The 13,892-nt window shown below is 46.2% G+C and overlaps 1 protein-coding gene across 2 annotated transcripts in view; it reads right to left on the bottom strand.

Annotated features, from left to right (window-relative positions):
- LOC125953398 (guanylate cyclase 32E) overlaps positions 1 to 13,892 on the bottom strand; it is a 46,459-nt gene that overhangs the window by 10,582 nt on the left and 21,985 nt on the right. For both annotated transcript variants that reach the window (XM_049682953.1, XM_049682954.1), the window contains 9 exons: positions 12,475 to 13,204; positions 9,149 to 9,387; positions 8,489 to 8,611; positions 8,135 to 8,321; positions 7,250 to 7,500; positions 5,012 to 5,083; positions 2,418 to 2,563; positions 2,182 to 2,329; positions 1 to 63 (listed from right to left, as the gene is read on the bottom strand). The exon at positions 1 to 63 is cut by the window's left edge and continues 28 nt beyond it. In XM_049682953.1, coding sequence (XP_049538910.1) covers positions 1 to 63; positions 2,182 to 2,329; positions 2,418 to 2,563; positions 5,012 to 5,083; positions 7,250 to 7,500; positions 8,135 to 8,321; positions 8,489 to 8,611; positions 9,149 to 9,387; positions 12,475 to 12,784 — 1,539 coding nt within the window. In that variant the 5' untranslated portion in view covers positions 12,785 to 13,204. The remainder of the gene's footprint in view (positions 64 to 2,181; positions 2,330 to 2,417; positions 2,564 to 5,011; positions 5,084 to 7,249; positions 7,501 to 8,134; positions 8,322 to 8,488; positions 8,612 to 9,148; positions 9,388 to 12,474; positions 13,205 to 13,892) is intronic.

The raw sequence follows: 13,892 nt of genomic DNA, 5'->3' as shown, positions 1-13,892 counted from the left end.
CCGCGGTTCAGCTACCGGTGGTCCCGCACCAACCCAGTCAATGGTGTCAAACAATCGAATTTCCTGTGTGTGCGGCATGGAAGGTAAGGTAAAGGTGTAAAGGTTAGAATTTGGAAGAATTCAATGAAAGGAACAAAAAGGGGGACAAGGTACACACTATCGAACGAGAAGAACATAAAAGAAAAAAACAGTTCCTGCTGTGGCCTGTCGAATGACGCAGAGCAGAGCAAAAGAATAGAACAGAGTATTGCTTGGCATGCATTCAACGAACGGAAACGGGGACAAATAAGAGAATGGACCGCGACATGGACCGCGCAAAGTAAAAAACCAAACTTTCCCGGAAAGGATATCGACCTCGCACGATGTCAATGTCAATGGAAAACGGGCCACGATTAATCACACGGTAATTTGAATTCAGGAAATCACCAATCTAGCCGAATCGACAGCCGACAGCCAGATTGAATGGGAACAAAGGACGAATTGTGACGCATGGCGCCTTTTTTTGAGAAGGGTTTCCATTCACTATTGATTTCATTATTTGTTTGTGAACGAACACTTCAAAGGTACTCTATGGTGGGTGATTCCAACATACGGAAAACATAAAAGCATCAAACTCTTTTTACAGAATTCAACAAAGTAGTCAATATTTACAAATTGTATATTATATAACATTTAATAATGTATTGTTAATCCATTAAACAGTATTAAACAACGATTTTATTTTTAAAAAAACTCGAAGCATTCGAAACATGTTTAATTAAGGAGTTTGCTTCTACAGCCTAAGGACACACAACTCTACAATAAAACCATTTTATTACCACTCTACACGAATCAAATCGACGTAGTTAGGCTACTTGGTCGCTGACATACACCTATCACTCAACATAAATTATTCCAAGGTTGCTAGATGAATAAGAAAGCAGGCAGCGCTAAAGCTACTAGCTAGTAAGCGGATTTCATACTAAAGTGGAGCAACTGAAACGGTGTGGGATCTGTTGAAAGGAGAATGAGGAAAGGGCATCACCTAAAACCAACATATTCGATCATTGGACTTGCGTCCTATCGGAAAGCGGAAAATGGAACAAACAGCACCACGGGGAGCTGTAAGCCCTCGAAATTGATGGATGATGGTCACTGACTGCTACAAATCGAAGCAAATATTTGAACGAAAAGAACGAACCATGGGACATATCGTACCACCAAAAAGGGATAAAAAAAGTTCCGGAAAAAGGGAATACGACATGAACACACACACGCACACACACACACACGTACGAGAACGAGACGACTGCTCACGACACTCACCTGTATCTTAAACTACGCAAGAGGATGCAATAGAGAGTTGTACAAAGGGAGAAAGGGGAGCAAATGGAAAGAAAAAAGAAGAAAGACACGACGTAGAGAGCACACCGACAAGGAACGATCTTATATGTACACGGCATTTCATGGGTTGCACACTAACGGGTGTCGATACACCCGATTTATCAGACATGTTTATGCTACGCTTGTAGACTAACTTGCATCACCGCAGGGAAATCAGAGTGCCGCAGTGGTGAGGAGGAACTATTGCTTGATGCTAATTTCAGAAGTACTGATGTTCCTCGCGCTTATCACATTCATAGTATCCTATTTTGTTTGTTATTTAATTAGTATGATTAGCTGTATGCGAAAGCAAGAGCTCTAGACTAGTCTACGAATTACACACACGAATCTATGGACTTTTGATTGTTCTAGAATGTTACATATTATGCTAGAGCTACAGATAACTAATAAACATAATTTACAATGTATAATAAGCTAGTCCAATGGAAAAATCATCAGAAAAATCATCGATCAGCATTTAATTGTATGAGTGTCAATCATTCTACACAACTATTGGCATTTCATCGACTGCCATCAACACGTTGCTCATTATTGTTGCGTTGTTCATTACAGGATAAATTGTGAATGCTGATTGCAACTAGGACTGCTTTCCAAGAACCTCGATATTTGAATTACTGGATCAAACACCAAATCGAATGCTCATCACGCACACGATCATAGTCAAACAGACCCATACAATCGGACAAACTCATCACACCGCCTCTGTCACTTCACAGAATCAATGATCACCGAACCGAACTCGAACCATTAGTATCTCGCGCCAGTTTTGGCACATAACGGCCAGCGACTGCTACTTACCGGTATGCGGTCCACCGTCGGTGAGCTGAACCGCCCAATAGGAAACAGCCCGTAGCGCTTGTCCGGAGTCGTGCTGGGTACCGGTTTCCGGGCGAGAATGGTATAGTTTCCGGTCGCATCCCCATTCTCGTCGATGTGCACCAGATAGCTGGGAAAGGGGGTTCGGGAAAATGAAGGAAAATTCGTCAGCTACATTTTCCACCAACATATACTGTAAGGGACAGCGCGTCACTTACCCCATCGCGCTCACATACGCACGGCCCTTGATTGCATCGATGATGGCGGAACCATTCCTGGGATTACCGCCCGACAGCAGTACCTGCATCAGTGCATTTGCATACAGATGGACCGCATCGTACAAATATGCTGCCTCCGCCCGTATCTATCACCGTGTGTGCAAGGAAAATATTGTGAGAGAGGGGAGTGGAAAAATGAAAAATGAGGTCCAACGAGAGGGAAAGAGAAACGGACTATCAGCGAGCAGCGAAGGAATGCAAAGTGGCAGCAAATTAATGGACGATGGTGACGACAACTCGATGAGCTGCAGCTCAAATGGAGCACGAAGAATGGCCTTTCAACTGCCAAATGGAACCTCTCTCTCTCCTGTGCATCCTACCGCCCCTCCACCAGAGCGCGATCATTAATCATACCCACTATCTAGGATGTGCACTCTGTTGGCGAGAAGACTTACAACATCGACCGGAATCGAATATACCGTGGCTAAAGTTATTGACTTTTCGATGACAATCGTCGAGGAGGGCTTGGTGGAAGTGGTGGAGTGGATTACAGGATTCCAGACAAATTTTTACATAATGTAAATAAAAAGGACGCTTAAGCGATAACCGTGGCATATTCAACCCTACGATGAATTCACTTCGATGGCAAATTGATTGCAAATGATATCCTGCACTCTACTCGACGTCGTCGTCCAGCACTACTCAGAACCATTTTCCAATTGAATGAAATCGATAGTTTGAGCTCACTCCGCTTATACCATCATTGCAGTGGAGTAGTAGCAAAGCCAAAACCGAAATGCATCACTCAACCTATCCACAGGGACTCTCTGGCTGCTCTGCTGACTCCAACAGCTTCTAGACGGAGTATCTAAATCGATTATCGAGCACCAACGAAGTGGTAAAGAGATGGAAGAGAGTGGCACACCACCACCACCTACTTGACAGCATCCGACTGATTGAGCGCTTAAATACTTCTTCTTGGCAAGAATGGCGTAAACCAAGCAATTACGGTTTCTACGAACTCGCTCCATTCGCTCGCTTGACCACGGATGCAGGAAAAGGAGAGGAGAGGCCATTGTGTGGCACATTATCCTTGTAGCGCCACATCTGCCAGTCATTCATTGGTGCATTTGCATGTGCTTATGGGTGGGAAACGTGGGGCGTGATTGCATGCCAATGATCACGGTAATTAAAAGCAACCATTTAAAGCAATTGCCCTATTAGTGCCCGGTGGAAATCGTTGTAAAGATTCCCAAGAGAGAGAGAGGGAAAGAGCTTTCTCTTTATACTTCCTGAGGATCATTCGATGGTACTTCGGTCATTGAAGCACTTGCTGTGTTGGAAACGAACAGACTCACAAACAGAGAAACAGTGGATATAGTTATTGATAAAAGAGAACTATTCAGCAACCTATGCTTTTTATCAATCGTCTTTGCTTTGAAACTTCTGTTCCGTCTATTCTCCTAAATGGAATTCCGCAAACATTCCTAAACGGAACTAGCACTTGGCACAACCAATCCAGTCCATTTTCAACTGCATCCGGACATAAAGACTCTTGGACACAAATAACAGTTACCAACCAGAAACCATCACAGTCCAACGCCCAGCGTTCTGTGTAATCAGTAGAGAAGGGTGTTCCAGCTTCCTGCTTAAACCTTCTCCTTCTTCTGCTTCTTCTTCGTTTGCTCCAAAAACCATTGTTACTCCGCGGAGTGCATTATTGATATTGAATTTAAACGCATACACACGCCGAGTGCAACGTGGACGACCTCGTCTTAAGCAGTCACTCGCGTCGTTGACTTAACGTTTCGTTTGCTCTTCTCCCATTGTCAGTCGATCGATCGATTGGAGCTTTCCGCTTCGGGAAAGTGGCTTGGCCGGCCACACTCCGACCCACAATCTGGGCACATCGTGGATTACCATCTCCTTATCGTTGCACGGATGCTGTAGCACATGGTCCTGCGTTCGGTAATCAACTTTATCCTCGGTACTACGACGGCATTCTGTCCCCTGCACATTAATTCAATTTCCGTCATCCTAGCATAATGGGCCCTGATGGGAGAACCCGGGCCGATGGCGGAGCCGATGCCGGGGGGACTCGTTAAAGACAGTTCACCGGGAGTGTCAAAGTGTCCTCTGTGTGTGTGTGTGTTACTTAGCCAGTGTACGTACGTGTACTTGCACCATCCTGAACTTTCCCAATCAATATTACGCTTGGGAACCTTTATGAGTTTAAGAGCCTCAAACTACATTATTGACTTGACGTAATTGTAATCAAAACCCGTAACTTGACGTAATTGTAATTGGTTAAACCAAGTCAACCGGTGGCAACCCTACACTGGCTACCTCATCTGCGCTGATAAAGAGGGAAAAGTTTTGGTTTGATGAGCGATAAAATTAAAGCGACTAAAACCGATCCGGTGTAATAAATCTTTCTGTTTGCAAAACATCAACCTCCACCCTGTCTGTGTGTGTGTGTGTGGGGGGGGGGGGGAATGCAGCTTACATCAACCAACGAACAAGAAGAGCACGCTCGCTACCACTGCAACTGCCAAAAAGGGGGTGGGGTCCAGGCCGGGACCGTAAATATTTACCTGCTTAACGCCTCCGAAGAAGATCAGCGCGTTCCGGTAGTTGAACGGTGGTAGCTCCAGATATTTGTTGACCTATAAGACGATGAACGAGAACGAAGCGAAAGGTGTAAGACATTCGTTGAGCAAACAACTAATGGTAATCGAGCCTTCACATCGGTCGGTCGTCTTTGCAGAAGACGAAGAGGATCCCTTTACAGCGCCCTCCCCCCTAGGCAAGATTATTGATCAAACGTACTGGAGCGAAATTTGTTTTGATGCTAATTTAACGTAATCTCCGCTCGCTCGCTTTTTGGCGGCACAGCTTGAGGCGGATTAAATCGCAGAAAAGCGCGACCTGACACGAACCAGACGTTCTAGAGCTGCGACGTTGCATTCGCTCGACGCTGCATCATCGCACGAAAATGCATCGCGAGGGAGCACCGCGCTTCTGGAAGAGAAACCCCCCTGCTGCTGCTGGTGTGTTTGTTGTTTGTCTGTTCGCGAGGAAAGATTTATTATTTTTAATTCCCTTTCCCTAACTCTTTCAACATCTCGCCCCTCATCACGTGCGACCACCCCCCCCCCTCCCCCTCTTCCTGATTCCGAGACCGCACGAAGGTTTATTAATACATTTCTCCTATCCCCTTTTCGTTGTGACCTTTATCTCTTTTTCTCGCGAATTTTACCGTTCTTAAATATATACCATGCGGCGGCTTTAATGACTGGATGACCTGTGGCCACTTGAAGGCGAGATGAATTTCGTTTCGGTAGCGTTCTAAGGAGCGCGCAGAGAGAGAGATAGAGAGAAAGAGGAGGAAGGGAATGTTGTGATTTATGCGTGATGGATTTACTCCGACCGGACAGCGGCCATGGCCGCGCTAGGCGTGCTAGGGGAGGTTTGGGAATTAGTATTTTTATGGCCATTTTTCTCGGTTAGTGCATCCATGTTGCTTCAGTTTGAAGCTGTGAAGGGGTAGCTCGTAAAAACAACGGAACCGTTTTTTTTCTGCATCGGCGTTTGGTGCGAGCAAGGAAGCTCGCGAGAAAAGTCGTTCGCACTATACACACGAATTGGGTGGTGTTGGTGTCGAGCTGTTTCGTTTAACGTGTTTTTTATGTACTTTCTGTTGAGTGAGTAATGTAATTAAGAATTTAATTAGAACTTTTCCTACGATTTGAGCGCTGCATTTGCGTCAACGCGTGCGATGATGTGCGAAGAAATATATATATATATTGCTTCACCTCGAGAGCGTCATCATGAGCGGTCATGACTAAGCTGGAGCTGGAGCACGATGTGTCAAGCGACTTTACACAAAAACAAAAAGATGATGTATATAGTATAAAGGTCTCTAATTTGAGGAAAACACAATCACAATCAATAAGAATATCAGTATTAGTATTTTCCATCGAGACAATTTACTGTTCATCCTAGATAAAAATAATTAATTAATTCTGGCTAATTGGGTATGTTTCAAATACAACACAAAAGCCTTTCTACAAAATCGAAAGCTCTGAGAAGAACTGAGCGAAGTGATCTTGTACGAAAAAAATAATTTCATCAAAATCATCGCCTAGTGCACGTTAGCGTGTGCATCTGCTATTGTTTTAGCAACAATAAATTACTCTAACGACACGGTGCCCTGGTGCTTAACTAACGACGTCAAAAAATGTCCTCATAACAAATGTAAAGTCAGTAGCTTCTATCGCTAAATTAATTTTAAAAAATCTGGAAAAACATGTCTAAAATTCTTTCAAATCGGTCTATGCTGATACCGATGTGTACCTGGCGACAGAAAGTTCCATCATTGGCCTACGAATGGACTTGCACGTAATTCTCTACTAATGATTGAGAGTTAGAGCAAAGTGCTCTCACAAATTAGTTCGACTTCTTTGCTACTAATTTGATTTTGTCTCTTGCCTTTAAAGTCCTTTGTGTTGTCAGCTTCATCATCGTTATCGTTCTGCCGCAATCTTCCAGTCCTATTCAACCATCAACCAGCATCTCTTTCGGGACTCCACTTTAGTCAGTCATCCAATCCGTTACGCACTGATTCAACGGGAAACGGCCACCCCGGCGGGGGGGGCGACAGCACTACACTAACCTACACTCCTTGACCTAGCGTCATCCAAACCTTGACCTAGCGTTGACCTAGTCGTCATCCTTTCTCGCAAATCAGCTTACCGGGCTCGGGCAACCACTTGTGGCACAGGAAGCAACAATACCCCGTCCCTCTACTCCCCTTACTAGGTCTCACTTACCTGCACAGCAAACTCGTCGAAACGGACCGGTGCCGACGGTACAACGGCCAGATAGTGCCGGAAGCCCTCGACCGCATCCGGATCCGGTGTGGTTTGCAGCAGTCCGTGCATATACTTCGTCGGTAGCCCGGCATCGTACTGCTCGATGTCGATACCGACGACGAAGTAATCGCCCTCCTGCAGCAAACCCTTGCGCCGCAAGCTCACCAGCAACCCGACGTGCTCGTAATGGTAGCCCAGCACGAGATAAACTGCGCGTGACCGAGGGAACCGCCCGGGTGCGAACGGAGATCGAAGAAAACGTCAATAATTTGATTAATGTCCTGCCCACTACTGAGTGTCCTGCGAGACAAGCTTCCCTCCTTCCCTGTCCCATTTCCCTGTCATGATTGGTGTTGAAAGATGAATAAGCAAATAGAGGCAAACCGACCGGGGCACGAGCCGTTAATCGATCTTGGTCCAAACAACTTTTGGCCGCGTTAGGTCGGAGAACGGAGAACGATGCGTGGTGGTGCGGCAAGGTCACCGGCGAAGAGGGCAAATTGGAAATAATTTATCAAAAAACCGCGACAGTTCAGTAAACGGTTGGTTGTTAATTGAATTTTAAGCGATCTGCTATCGACAGTTGACGCGCAGCCACCCAGGAAGCCAGCAACGTGCCAGCGAGTGACACGGCTTGCGGCGTGATAAATAGACGAGATTAGAAAGACGGTGTTGGACCAGAAGAGGCGAGCGTCATAAATATCGATCCGTGGGCAGATGTGGTGGTCAAGATGGAGAGCATTGTTTGTGGCGAATTGGACAATCGGACAAACAAAAGATTACAAAAGGAGGATACTCGCTAGGAGCTGTCTTGGAGCACTGGTACCGCAGCATTGTACTTACTTCTCGTGTCGGCGTACGTACTCTCTACCAGCTGGTCGAACGGATTGCCGGCGTAACCGTGATGGTAGATGTCGGTCCAGGTCGCGACCGACCGGATCCGGATGCCGGCCGACCGGAGCGTCGTTTTGAGCGTTTCGGCCACCGCATCGAACTCACTGTTGTCTGAAGCACGATACAAAAAACTAACCTTAAAGAAGCCGAGGAAAACTATTTTTCCATTTTTTGCAATCGAATTTTTCTCGGTTGTTGGCGAAGCGGACACGAGGGGCTAGTGGAGCTGCTCCTCCACCACACTGATGGTGTGTGTGTGTGTGTGCGCGCGCTTTTGAAAGAGTCCCACCACAAAACACCTACCTGGGTCCAGTTGTAGGCGAGCAGCAGCGATACGACGGACTTGGAGATCTGTAGATCCGGCGGACGTGTCCGGGCAAACGTTGGAAAGTGTTTCTTGTTAGACGTTTCGTTGTGTGTACAGAACTGCAACAGAGGGAGGGCGAGAGAAGAAAAACCAGCAAATTGCGCTTCTTTCAATCAGTTCGATTTGACAGTCTGCTGATGGCTTGTATTTAGTTATAGTGGCAAAAGAGTATTGTGGTATCTAACAACGATCTTGGAACAACTTGAGTACAACTTCTAAGTAAGCATGTCGAAAGTACGATTTGAAAAATAGTTATTAGAAGTATTTTCTATTTTTTTAACTATACAAACAACTTTTAAGGGAACTCAAACGGTAAACACGTCTATATCCAAGCAATCGATGGTTCGAATCCACCGCTGGTAACTCGAAAATACTAAAACTCCGTTATCCTTATTCTACGTCAGCTCACTTGATGTCACTTTATCATACCCATCTGCCACCTGGTATTTTTTAAGTAGATCAAATAACTCAAAGAAATGTAATGCGATGCGAAACATCATGCTATGCTGTGGGATGGTGATCATCCTGCTGATGGGTGCTGTATGTATCCTTTAGCGCGCCAGCAAAAAACTAAACGTACGTAACATTCTACTCACGTAAGATATCATCGGTAGATTAAAGGCGGCCGCCATGCGGCCCTCGTGCACACACGTTTCCTGCGGTCCCAGGTAACCGATCACCTCCCGTGTCCACAGGTCGGCCGTTTTCCGGATGCTCGTCACCTCCTCGCCGTACGTTTCCGCCACCTCGAACCGCAGCTCGTGCCCATACTTGCTGAAGTACCGTTCGTTCACCTCGTTCATCGCCAGCGTGATGGCACCGGAAATTTGTAATCCTATCCCACCGGGTCCAGTCCAGCAGCACCAACACCAGCGGCAGCAGTGATACATACCAACCAGAAAGATACGAGTGAGAAAAGCGCATTAATGAAAGCTCCACGAGTACGGGAGTGCTGTGGGCGCCGTTCGTAGGACAAGGATATTCTATTACTAAAGTGGACCTGTCTTAGTGGGCCGTGGGTGCGATACGCTCGCGGAAAGTTCTTCTGTTGGTAAGTGCGTTCGAATCCGTTGCCTAGACGATGGGCACAGCATTCCGAATGTCTCGGCTGGCTCACGCTGGGCTGGAGTAGTAGATTTAATTGGATCACTTAGCTAGCGTTTGTAGCAGTAAACCTCCGAATAACCTATTCCATTACGATGGCTACCACAATGTGATCCTCCATTCACGACCAAGTGAAAAGTTTTGCTTGCAATTTTTCTAATCTATTCTAAGTATCTCAAGTTATGAAACTATTTTAACTGCAAATATTTAATAAGTTCATTTGAAACGAATAGATTTTCCAGGACTTTATTCTCTCTTCCTCTCAATTGCTACCTTCTTCGGAAAACAGAACGCAAAACCCAATGGACACAGTACAGTCCACTGGAAATGGCTAGCAGCTTCCCATGGGAGGAGAAAAAACCACGATAACCTGCAATGCTATGCTGTATGCTCCATTAATTCTCAACCAGAGGCCAGCCAGCAGCTGCACCAACACGAACAACGGACACGACCGGAAGGCTCTTGGGTTCGTCTGCCTACAACCGGGCACAACATTCGCCTCGTTTTTGCGCGGCATTTGGGTTCGCAAATGCCTTGCACAAATACTGGAAAAATTCATTTCGTTCGCAACTGAATTCAGTGTAAAGCTCGGTCTCTGCCTGCTGGGTGTTCTGCGCCACAAACCCGGGTGCCGTCTGTTGCAAACACACCTCCGCCGACATTCGACTTATGCTGGCCCCCAGCCATCGTCATCGGTGCATTATTAAGTCGTTGGCCTCCCCGCGCCCAGTTTTGTTTTACCTCCGCTCGCACAAAGCCCACACACACACACACACACAATCGCGGAGCGTAGCATTGTCTTGTTCCCGGTTCTCTATCGAAACGAAACCGTTCTTTTGCATAAAAAAGCAATTAATTACAGCGCGCGAGTCTAGCAAACCAGAATGCGGGCCCAAGTCCAGGGTTCAGAGATTCGCACTGCAATCTGCACCACAATGCACTCCAAGGGGAGGGGGGGGGGGGGTGACCGGGTGCGTAAATTACGCTCCCACTGGGCGCGCCGTTCGAGTTCCCTCCCTCCTTAATTAAAACTGTAGCGACACACCATAAATTAGGGACCTCCGTGGTGGCAACCAAAGAACAGGCGAGAAATGATAATCCGTACCAATAACCGCGCCATGCCACGTGGTTGTGCGCATTGTGCGCAAATGATTTTACACATTTAATTATAGATCCATTTGTTGCACGGTTTTTTTTTCTTTGTTTCATTTCGTTCAAAGGCCAATTCATTCACTTAGAATGTGAGCGATAAATTGGTGGGGAATGTTGTTTTCATTTTTGAGATTCGCACAAAGAAATTCAGTCGCTGATTTAGTGACGAAAAGTTGTTCCCCTGCGCTATCGTTTCTGTTTGAACTGTTGCATCAAAGGAATACCCGGGAGTTCCCATAACAACCACACATCTTAGGCATAATTGACCGTTCCACAGAGCGCTCTGTAGATACTCTCCAGTATCTCCAGTAGACAATCAGACACTACATCACCTAAAACTGAGAATCTTTCCCCGTATGTCGCGGAGCTTTAATGTGGTCATACACCGTCGCGCTCACATTTGCATGTTTGTCTCGCCACAATCAGACTAGACATTAATATTTATGCTCCTTGGAACATCCATCCAGGGAGAGAAAGAAAGTGTGAAGGCGAGGTGCAACCGTATCCTCCAGGAATCCTCAAGGACGGAAAGTATCTTTTGCAACATGCACGCTCGTCTTACGCTGCTCGTCTTCCGGCACGCTACCGCCCCACACGATATTTTGCCGGTACTAATGCGGTGGTGGTGTGAGAAATGGCATTAGCTTTTCGCGCGAGGAGCATGATAAATGGAAGCTCCTTAGCGCGGGTGCCACGGGCAGATACATTTCACCGCTGCTAGTGCGCCATCCACTGGTGCCTTTTCTTGAGTGACGATGAAACGGAATGTTTAACATTTTGTGAAGTGATACAGTATCCTGCGACGGTAATCTTTCTTTACACCTTAGTACCCAGGTAGCTAAAGCTGGAAGTCAAAGTGACAAATGAGTTTACAGTAAATCTCACGAAAGAGAAAAAAAAACTCCATCAACGAGATGCTAATCTTAATTAAATGTTTTGAAGCATAAAGATTACTTCCTAATATCAAAACTCGCAACCACGTGGCGATAGCGTAGCGCTCGCGGAAGCTCTGCTCGGAAAATAGATTTGTCAGGCCAATAATCCCCGTGGGAAAGAGGTTTACTTACTCCACAGCAAAGTTCATCTTGGCAGCCTTAACGAAAAAGGGCACACCAATAAATACGGTCCACGGTTACTGCTAGGCGAAGCTAGGCTAGCAAGTGGCCCATTTAAGACGGATTAGCAAAGCGACGGGTGCCGTCATGCAGCCTCAGTTTCCTCGGTTGCTGGCTGCCCGGAGTGGAGTGCTGGAAAATGCTAGCTGCTAATTATTTCCGTCTTTCCGCTGGTCCTGGTTCGGTCGCTGAAGCGTTTTCAGTGTATTGGAAGCGCATATCGCTCCACACAACCATAAGCCGCCACCAGTGACAGTGAGGAATGAACGAGAGATGTATTTAGTGCTGAGGCCGCTTAGCGAGATGGTTGCTCATTTGCGGTTGCTGGATGCCTGACATTTCATTAACCGTGGGGAAATGCTGGCACAGTCGTGACAGCAACAGTTTACTGCACGAAAAAGCTTCTGCTGCTTAAGAAGTGATAAGAGCACTGACGACAGAAAGTCCTGTTTAAAGGACATGTTGCATGAATATTCAACATTTAAGTGTTTCGGGGCCAACAGAGTATTGGGAATTGGAAGGATATCCTGCCAAGCTACTAGTGTACTCACCGGGTCTAGCATACACTCGATCGCCTGGGCGTCGTTGAGATCCGGTCAGATAGCCCACGGTAAACACATCGCCCCGGCCCGATACCACGCAACAGGACAATAGCACTACACTAACGGCGATCACGTACCACACCAGCGCACTACATCCAAACCGCACGGTCGAACACAGCGATGACAAGGACGACAGGGACGGGGGGTACGATTCACGCAACCACGACACACGGTTGCAACCACGACGATTGTTCGCTGACGACAACAACAACAACAACACTTGGGTACGATTGGCCTGGGAGCTGCGTGCGAACTTCATAACTTAACGTGTATTGATGGCAGAACACACACGCGCCCGAAGTTGTGCAGTGCACTCGCTGTGCTGTGCTGTGATGCTACCGCAGGTTGACCACTAGGACCAGTGTCTTGCAAAGGACGAGCAGCAGAAGCAGGGCAGGCGTACAGACGGTACGACATTTTACTGGAATGGCAGTGTTGTGTACGGCAGTAGTGTACCCTGGCTCACCGTAGCTTGCCATCTGCGGTCGGCACATGGTAGCTGGAGTGAACGCAACCAACTCATTGGGCAATGCAGATGACACAGAGGTGGAGGCAAGGAAGGGTGGGTCTTCTTTTCTTTGCTTCCTTTCCTTTTGCGGGTCGCCAATTATGCTGGGCTGGCTAATTAGAGACACTCTTTTTCGGGTACACCTTTGCCTCTTTCCAACGAGACCAATATCTGGAATGAAAACACAAAAAGGATGAGATTAAAATTAGAACAAACTACTGCCGGCTTTTGAAAGACCACTTATGAAGCTATCTAGCCGGTAAGAGAACTAACTTGTTACTTTATTGTTTCTGCGACCTCTGTTTCTCGCTTAATTGAAAAGTTTATTGCTTTGTACTGAAGCCACTTTCATGGAAACGGTGCCAAATGCCGTGTTATCTGGTACAGGTAGAAACTTTTAAAAGTTTTAGAAACGAACATAGATCGTACACGAAAGCATTAACTTCAATTAAACCGAAACGCAGTGAAATGAGTTATCAAAAAGCCACTTCTTAGTTGCATAGTATGGGTAGTATTATATTAAAATTCATTTCCCGAAGTGGAAGATTTCAAGGGTGGAGAAACATTTTCTTAAAGTAGGCTTTTTGGGTTAAAACAATCATTCGAAAACCGATTAGGTAAGTTTTTTTTCAGTAAAAAATAAAATTATCTTATCCACAGATCTCTAGTGCATCGTTTTCTCATCCCAAACATCTCTGGAAGAGCTCGCATTTACTAACCCTTCTCAGCCAATCTCTAATTTTGTTGACACATTTTCGGGTCGAGCGATGATGCTCTGTTTATGTTTTCTAAATTATTCAAAAGACTGCGTAATGAGTACACAGTACAAGCTGCCATTTCACACAGTAAAGCGAAACGT

This window comes from Anopheles darlingi, chromosome 3, assembly GCF_943734745.1.
Source record: "Anopheles darlingi chromosome 3, idAnoDarlMG_H_01, whole genome shotgun sequence".
In the NCBI taxonomy this organism is placed as follows: Eukaryota; Metazoa; Arthropoda; class Insecta; order Diptera; family Culicidae; genus Anopheles; species Anopheles darlingi.
The sequence above is the reverse complement of the archived record's forward strand: the minus strand, read 5'-3'. Positions and strand labels throughout refer to the sequence as shown.